We start from the raw sequence: 10000 nt of genomic DNA on the forward strand, positions 1-10000 counted from the left end.
CCCAGACACCCCTGAACACACACACACACACAGACACTCACACACACACACACACACACACACACACACACACACACACACACACACACACACACACACACACACAGACACACAGACACACACACACACAGACACACACACAGACACAGACACTCACACACACACACACACACACACACACACACACACACACACACACACACACACACACACTCACACACACACACACACACACACACACACAGACACTCACACACACACACACACACACACACACACACACACACACACAGACACACACACACACACACTCACACACACACACACACAGACACTCACACACACACACACACACACACACACACACACACACACACACACACACACACACACACACACACACTCACACACACACACACACAGACACTCACACACACACACACACACACACACTCACACACACACACACACAGACACTCACACACACACACACACACACACACACACACACAGACACACACACAGACACAGACACTCACACACACACACACAGACACTCACACACACACACACACACACACACACACACACACTCACACACACACACACACAGACACTCACACACACACACACACACACACACACACACACACACAGACACTCACTCACAGACACACACACACACACACACACACACACAGACACTCACTCACAGACACACACACACACACACACAAATGCAATGTAAAGTTAAACTTTTAATTGTACATTATTATAAAGTGCTTATTTTAAAGTATACTTCAGTGTTTAGAAACAGTCATGGAAGTAATTTAAATGGCCTTTGACTTCATTAATGTTCTGTCATGATTTAAGAATCTACCGTGAAGGTTTACACTAAGGGCACGTTCAGTAAAGTTAAGCACACTTGTTTTTCTCAAGGTCCTGCATTTTTGCTCAGTTCATACAAATACTGGATACAGCAACCCATCTGTAATGACACTCAACTATTTTACTTCTTGAAGCATCTCAGAAGACTGTCTTCATCTTAAAATGCCTTATTAAATCCATCTTAAAATCCATATTAAATGATGCTAATGCGCTTCAGAGGGAAAGAGACTGATGCAGACGAGACATTCACTCTTTCTCTCATTAAACTCCTCCCTGCTGCTCATTGATAGTAAGCTAGTTGTTGTAGTGCTTATGTTTGGGTGTAGGGTCGGGTTAAGGGATATTACAGTATGGTAGTGCTTTATAAGTACTAATAAGCATCTAATATGCTAGAATATGCATGCTAACAAGCAACTATATAATAGTGAGAATCGGTCCCTAATCTAACGTTACCATTAATTATGGTTTATCAATAATACATATGGCTCTTCTGGTTGCTTCTGGCAACAAAACTGCTGATGTTTTGCTGATGTAGGAGAGGTGGGAGTGTAGCTGCTATATTTAAAGATGTCTATCAATGCAAGCAAGTGTCATTTGGTCAGTACTTGTCTTTTGAATATCTAGGGATTGTGCTGAAAGGTGCTCCACGCATTCTGTTTATTATTATTTACAGGCCTCCAAAATACTCTCCAGCCTTTGTTGATTTCCTCAGAGTTTGATCGTTTTGCTATTGCAGGGGATTTTAATATTCACATAGATAATGCAGAAAACAAAACTACAAAAGAAATGATAACGGTTCTAAACACTTTTGACTTGACTCAGCATGTGCATGGACCCACACACAAAGGTGGACACACTCTAGACTTAATCATCAGTAGGGGTCTAAACATTTCATCCACTGTTATTAAGGACATAGCACTATCTGATCACTTCTGTATTTTCTTTGATATTCTGATGTCTGCTACAACTGAATCTAGATCGGTCTCTGTCAGAAGGAGATGCATTAATGAGCACACAAGTGTACTATTTATGGAGGCTATATCTTTAACACCAAGCATTTCTGCAGACTCTGTTGATACTCTCCTTGATTCATTCAACTCAAAAGTTAAGAATGTTATTGATGATATTGCTCCAATAATAGTCAGTAGGAAAACAAACAGACAGAAATCAGTTTGGAGAAGATCAACAGCAGTTCAGACTATGAAAAGACAATGCAGAAAAGCAGAGCGGATGTGGCGGAAGACGAAACTTGAAATTCATTATAGCATCTACAAAGACAGCCTTCATGCTTTTAATGTGAAACTAGCCACAGCTAGACAGAATTCCTTCTCAAACCTTATAAACAGTAACTTAAATAACACTCGTACTCTTTTTGCCACTGTTGAGAGACTGACAAACCCCCCAAGTCAGATTCCCAGTGAAATGCTATCAGACAGTAAATGCAATGAGTTTGCATCCTTCTTTTCTGAGAAGATCATCAATATCAGGAAGGCGTTTAGCACATCCCCAAATAATGCAGAGGTCAGACAGATTCAGCCACAATATCAAAAAGATACTATGTCTATTTTTGAAGAAATTGATAGCATGGTTTAGATCCTACCTGTCTGATCGCTTCCATTTTGTTTATTTAAATGGGGAGTCATCTCATTTATCACCAGTAAAATATGGAGTGCCACAAGGATCCGTCCTAGGTCCCCTTCTATTTTCAATATAACATTTTGCCCCTTGGTAATATTATTAGAAAATACGGAATTAGCTTCCACTGTTATGCTGATGATACTCAGCTATATATCTCAACGAGACCAGATGAAACCTCTAAATTATCTAAGCTAACAGAGTGTGTTAAAAATGTAAAAGATTGGATGACAAATAATTTTCTCAAATTAAATTCGGATAAGACAGAGAAATTAATTATTGGACCAAAAAACACCACACAGAATCTTGTAGATTACAATCTGCAACTAGACGGATGCACTGTTACTTCTTCTACAGTCAGAAATCTGGGTGTTATATTAGACAGCAATTTGTCTTTGGAAAATCATATTTCCAATGTTACAAAAACTGCATTCTTCCATCTTAGAAACATTGCCAAGCTACGAAACATGTTATCTGTTTCTGATGCAGAAAAGCTAGTTCATGCTTTCATGACCTCTAGACTGGACTATTGTAATGCACTTCTAGGTGGTTGTCCTGCTTCGTCAATAAACAAGCTACAGGTAGTCCAAAATGCAGCAGCTAGAGTCCTTACCAGGTCAAGAAAATATGATCATATTACCCCAATTTTACAGTCTCTGCACTGGCTACCTATTAAGTTCCGAATCAGTTACAAATTATCATTACTTACCTATAAGGCCCTAAATGGTTTAGCTCCTGCGTACCTAACTAGCCTTCTACCACGCTACAACCCATCACGCACCCTAAGGACACAAAACGCTGGACTTTTGGTAGTTCCTAGGATAGCAAAGTCCACTAAAGGAGGTAGAGCTTTCTCACATTTGGCTCCCAAACTCTGGAATAGCCTTCATGATAATGTTCGGGGTTCAGACACACTCTCTCTGTTTAAATCTAGATTAAAAACACATCTCTTTCTCCAAGCATTCGAATAATGTATCTCTTAAATTGTGAGTGTAGTTGCATCTGATCAAATGTGCATTCTTATTCTTTAGCTTGGGTTAAACTAATTTTACTTTGTTGGATCAGCAGCTATGCTAATGATGTCTCTGTTTGTTTCTCTGTTTCTGCTGGATCTTCATCCCGTGGTAACTAGGATTTACACAAGCTCCAGTCTGGATCCAGAACACCTGAGAAGAGATGATGCTGACCCTCAGAGGACCCCAGATGATGCTGACCCTGAATCAACAAACAGAACTAACAAATACTGCTACAAGTGTGACTGCATCATATAATAACTATTATTATTATATTATTAATTAATAATATTGATAGTTCATCGTCTAGCTGACTACGTCTTGTATTATTATTATTATTATTTTTTATTTATTTATATATATATATATATATATATATTTTTTTTTTTTTTTTCTAAAATCCTGTCAAACGTGCACATACTACTAGCTACTACTAAATATTGTAGAAACATAATTTTCTGTAAAGTTGCTTTTGTAACGATTTGTATTGTAAAAAGCTTAGATTAGATAATTTTATGCAACCCAAAATTATTGCACCGTCTTAAATTCATTTTAAATAAATTAAAATGTATTGTTTTATTTTTGTGATTATTATTATTTATTTTTTTAGGATTATATTACTTTCTTTTATGTAAAGCACTTGGAAATACCATTGTGTACGAAATGTGCTATATAAATAAACTTGCCTTGCCTTGATGTTTCTATTGTAAGTAAATATTGATTGTTTGTGAAGCCTTTTAAAGTCTATTTACTCATAGCTTCCTTTCTATCATAATGGTGATTGAATTTAAATGCACTCATAAATAACTGCACATATGAAACCAACCATTATAATATGGTAATTATCTCGGCAGAACTTATTCTGGATCATCACGCTGATCATCTCCATGGACTCTTTGGGAATCGACAGACATTATCTGATGTGAGTTTATGCATCATTTTCCAGACGCAAGCGTTCATACATACGCTGTAGATTATCACAGGATTATCAGCACTAAATATAGAGCGTCTACAGGATATGCAATATATTATAATTATATTTTTTCCTCAGTAGATCAGTAGTTCATATTTTAAAAAGACATCACAATAAACATTAAGGTTCTTTAGAAGTTTCTGTTTTAGTAAGTAAACAGTGACTAATAAACAAACAATATTCTTATTATCTTCAGTGAAAGTTCTACTGTCATATTATATCTAATTTAACTTATGTTTATGGTGAAATTAAGTTGTAAAAAGCCCCCCCAAAAATGTATATTGTTCTTCATTAAGTATCATTTTGGCTTATGTCTAAAGTCTAATATTCAGATCAAGTATGAGTGTCTTTATAATAAAGTTTATAAACATAATAACCATCCTTTTACTTTGCATGAATGTTTGTCCTCTTTGGGAAGAGATTTATTTTTGGTTCATAAAACTGGAACCAAACCATAATTATCAGTTTGGCCGTAACAAGAGTATGAGTGTGTTTTTTAAGTCGGTGTAAAGTATCGTGTCTGGCGTGAGAGAGACACATTACCAAAGCAATGACACTGAGAGAGAACACTGCTATCAAATGCTTGACACTGGATAATGAATCCCCAATCAGCTGGAGCAAGCAGGCCGAGCTGAATAATAAAACTCAGATTGATGGAGTCAGATCAGTGTCCTCTGCTTGATAAGTTGTGTTCTCTAGTCATTAAACGAGTTTCTCCATGTACGTTCTGCAAATGGACATCTAGAGCGGATCATACACCTTGTGAGCAGTGATGATTGGCTGCTGTCCATCTTGAGGGCGGGATCTGGAGAGTGAGGCTCCGCCTCCCCTGCCCCACCCCCACAAAGGCATCACCAGCAATTAGCTTGTACTGTCACCTGAGATTACAGCCTATTAGTCCAGAAAACAGATGGACGGGAGTAACCCTTGCTTTCCACTGGCTATTCAGAGTCTGTCCACCTTTCCCTCATCACATGTACTGACTTCCTCTCACATAGGTCACGTCTCCTGCACTGTTGCCCTAAAGAACTAACTCTACCTGAGTTAACGCAGTTGGTTAAATCATATTTTTGTCTTGAATAAATGCAGTTCATTTAGTGTTATTTTTTGTTAAAAGCGACTTGCAGATGTTTCCATAAAGAGATATTTCTACCTGAATGAACCCTTTTTTAATATAAGTTAACATATTTAGGACGGTTCAGTGATGTTAAATAATAAACAGTTCATTTAGATGTTCCCATTCTTTTTAGTGTGAGGATGAACTGTGCAATTAATTATTAGTAAACCCTTTAAAATAAGGTTTCTTCTACAGCATTTATGAATCTCAGTTAATGTTAATTGCAACATTACTAATACATTATTAAAATACAGAAAGTAATATATTACCTTTTTAATGTAAACTACAGCATGAACAAACACCTCGCAATTACATTTTACAAATATTATTAACAAATTCTGTAAAACATATTGCTCACTACTAGATTAGGTTAACTAACAAGGCATTACTGTATGCTGACAGAAATAATAATAATAATTAATCAACCTAAATGCACAAATGTATACCATCACAAGTCATTTTATGGGTTAGAATCAGATCGCCACTTTATACAGTCTGCAAAGATGAAGAAAGAATCCAAATGAGGTTATTTTAGTGAACACACACACACACACACACACACTCTTGTGTACACTGATGGGGCTGAGCTGTTAATATCAATGCAGTGCAGTTACTGAATTTAAGGGCATTTTGTCTCCATTAAATGCTTTGAGCCTGTGTTGAAGCAGCTGAGAAGCATGGATCATTCTCGTTCTGAGAGAAGCGGCGCAGTGTGAATACTGAAGCTCTGTGAATATGGAAACGCTGAACCTCGCGGCTGCCGTATCACACCACCCTCAGCAGATGAAGCTCCGCTCACCCCTCCCTCCCTCCATCCCATAATCCACCGCTCTCCATCTACCCTTGACTACATGACAGTCTTCACTTACAGCTCACACACACACCGGCCGAGAGATACACAACACATAAAGAATCAAACACGCAGTTAGCATCAATGAGCCAAACTCAACACAAAGCTCAATGTCAGGGTTAAATTACAGAGGAACACATCCCAGTGTTACCTCAGGTCGATCCATTCATATTAAACCACATTTTGTATCTACTTGAATAAAGCCAGAAATCATGGTGCTCTGGAGAAATGCATGGGAAGCTCACACATTGTGAAGGTGCACATCATTACCAGTGTGAGAGTGATCCAAACAACTAGCGCTCACACGTGGCATGACATAACCAACTAGCCCAGCTGGCATGAACCGCACAAGACGCCCTCTTTACTCAGCACATTATTCTGCTCACTAAGCGACATTACAATGGTCCATACAATCATAAGAACCACTCTTCCCCATTCAGCGAAATGGGCTGTGGTTAAAACATAGACACACATGACTGCGGCCAAAAGAGGATCTCTGTGATGTTCCTGTAAACGCCCAGCTCTCGATGCCCTGCTGTAAAGCAGAAGTGTGAGAGACCATTGAGCAACAGACTGAGAAATTCCCAAAGCTTGCTTTCAGTCGTCTTGTGATTCAAGATACATCTTTCTGCATTTATTTCAAAGTCAACATAAAGCTGTCTATATGCTAAATGATGACATATAAAGTACCTGGTTTTATTCAAGCCAAAAATATGTTGAAGAATGTTGGTATTAAACAGTTGCTGGTAGCCAATGACTTTTGGTATTTTTCCATACTTTGAAAATCAATGGCTACTGTCAACTGTTTTGTTGCCAACATTCTTCAGCACATCTTCTTTTATGTTCAGCAGAATAAAGAAAGTCCTAAAGCTCTGGAACAACTCGAGGGAGTGTAAACCATGACAGTCACTTTTGAACATTTTCTTTAATAGTAACGATTCCAGGTTACACCTTTTCACAGTAAATGCAGAGTGTCACATAGTAAGCCTAAATCTTTAAATTATAGAGGACGGGCTGAAAGATAAGGTTCACCTCTGTCTCTCATCACACCAGACTCAATGCATTATTCATAGGCGGCACATGGCAGCCGGGCGGCTCGGGTTCGACACAGCAAGCTGTGGGTGTCTGAGTGCTGGTCGTCAGCATACAGCTATGAAAAATGCATGAGATGAAGGTTACACTGTACCAAAAAACCAAGCCAAACACTTATGTTTAATTGCTCCCTTGAGTTTTGAGTAATTTCAAAAGGCGCAAGCTTGCATGTTTGAACTGAGTCTTAAAAGTATGTAGCTGTAGTGCTAGAGGTGTCACTGAGCTGTTTTCTTTGAATAAAAGAAACAGTTTACAGCGGAGCACTGGCTGCAGAACCCGTCGTGCCCTAAGCAGTGCCCTAGGCAGTGCGCTATCCGCTCGGCTGGGTGGAGTGAGGCGCGGTGACGCTTCAGCACCCCCTCGCTGGACAGCTCCGCCAATCAGGCGCGCCGCCCTCGCCGTGACGTCACTGGCCTCTGCGTAGTACAATGAAGCAGGACACCGGCAAACCAGCCGTTTAACAGCACGTCCCATAAAATGCCCAACATAAGCCATATACTCGACTATAAGTGTCCCGTGTCGCTGTCCCACATCACTGACACTGACAGAGAAAGCCATTCTCACGCAACGACGCGTCGCTTGAGCTCTACAGCGTCTCGTGCCGCATAACGAAAAAACACCATGACCAACTTCAATAGGAAAATTAGGCAATTAAGTAATTAACAGAGCATCTGATATTGATGAGATAGCACAGAAACGTCCTGCTGCACAGGCCCTGAAATCTTCGAGACTCTCAGACGATGTTAATTCGTGAGCATCTGCTGATGCCCGAGCCTGTCGTCGGTATATTCGTGCAGAACGAGCATGAGCACACTCACCTAACACAACCCAGACAGAGCCAGCCACTAACGCGAAGCCGAGCATGTCTCCGCCGCAGCGCTCATCTGTGCGCGTGGAGCCGAGCCCTGGAACCGAGAATGAGGATCACCTCCTGTCTCCTCCCTCACCGGGATGATGATGATGATGAGGAGGAGGAGGAGGAGGAGGAAGCACCTATGAGGGCTGCAGATGCTGCGGGCTGACTCCTCACGTCATGTGATGTGTGAACACAGACCTTTACAAAAGCAGGAGTGATTTCTACCTCATTTGATTCTTATACGATAATCACATTTAGGACTTAAATCACATCTTTAGTTTTAATTGAAATTTTACAGATTTTTATCTACCAGAAACGCAATGATTTGAGAAGCTGATTTACATATGAATTGTTGTTGTTGTTTTTTTTTATCTCGTGACGTGCAGTCTATCTTTTGCTCCATCACCAATTCCCGGAGGAATAGCGCATCACGTGACTCTCAGGCCCCGCCTCCCCTGTTTAACCTTGAGTCGCTCTGCTTCTCCACATCCGCGCAGAGCTGATCACGTGACGCGCTCAGAGATCACAGCCTCCAGACGTGCATCTCATTCATGTTGGGATGCTTCATCACATAAGAGTGCTGCTGACACATTTCTTCCTTGGCTAAAATCTGGAGGAGGTTAGGTTTGTCTGGAGAGAAGGGCAGGCTGGATTTGCCACTCAATCCAATGTCACCGAGCTGTCAGAGCAGATGGCCAGCGGAGATTTACTCAAGCCTCTCTCTCTGCTTCACACTGACACATGAACACTGTGTCTGGATCAGTCCTTTCCTCCAGGTGCACAGGGAGAGCTTCCACAGGTTTACATCCATCAGCTAGTGCACTTCCAATGCAGGCCTTTTCTGAGACGGATTCCTCGAGCGTTCCTTCAGCAATGTTTAACTTAAAGATGACAGCAGCTCATGCAGCAGAGAACTCTATAGGAAGATACAATAATGTGTGAAAACTGATTAAAAGTTTAGTGGAAAAAATTTATGATGTGTGGAATTAGACACCATACAGTCTCTCAGATGATCAGTGTGTGTGTGTGTGTGTGTGTGTTTATTACCTTTTATCTCTTACTCATGAAGACAAACATTGTTTAAAACCACACATCATAGCACTAAACAACAGTGGAAAATTAATATAAAAAAATATGTAATATAGATGACTAATCAATGAAATTAGTATATAATTGGCTAAGATGAATAATATAAATTGAATAATAAAATGATCAAATGATAAAAGAATGAAGAATAAATAAAAAAGAAAGAGTAACATGAGACAAACGTAAGATCTCTTGAAGCGACTCAGTTTGAGGATCCTTCAATGGCTGCCAGTGTTTGCTTTCTTACATTATTTAAAATAACTTATATTGTGTTCAGCAGAATAAAAACTCATGAGTAATGATGACACAGGTTTCATTTCTGTGTGAACTATACCTTTAGGTTTGGGAGCACATTAATAATGAACTAATATTTCCCCTTCAATTAACTCTTTATTTGCTGCTCATCAGTATGTTCAGCTATTGCGTCATGTGAAGGAATATAGAATATGGTCAAGCATTAATGTATGCTTTATAATTACTAATGAACAGC

At 39.6% G+C, this 10000-nt stretch overlaps 1 protein-coding gene across 1 annotated transcript in view; it reads right to left on the bottom strand.

Annotated features, from left to right (window-relative positions):
• Nucleotides 1-8542, bottom strand: part of LOC132117571 (long-chain-fatty-acid--CoA ligase 6-like) — a 28593-nt gene extending 20051 nt beyond the window's left edge. Inside the window, exon 1 of the mRNA XM_059526942.1 lies at nt 8387-8542. Within this exon, the coding sequence (XP_059382925.1) occupies nt 8387-8432 (46 nt within the window). The 5' untranslated portion in view covers nt 8433-8542. The remainder of the gene's footprint in view (nt 1-8386) is intronic.
• Nucleotides 8543-10000: the final 1458 nt, after the last annotated feature.

Source organism: Carassius carassius, chromosome 36 (genome assembly GCF_963082965.1).
Source record: "Carassius carassius chromosome 36, fCarCar2.1, whole genome shotgun sequence".
Lineage (NCBI taxonomy): Eukaryota > Metazoa > Chordata > Actinopteri > Cypriniformes > Cyprinidae > Carassius > Carassius carassius.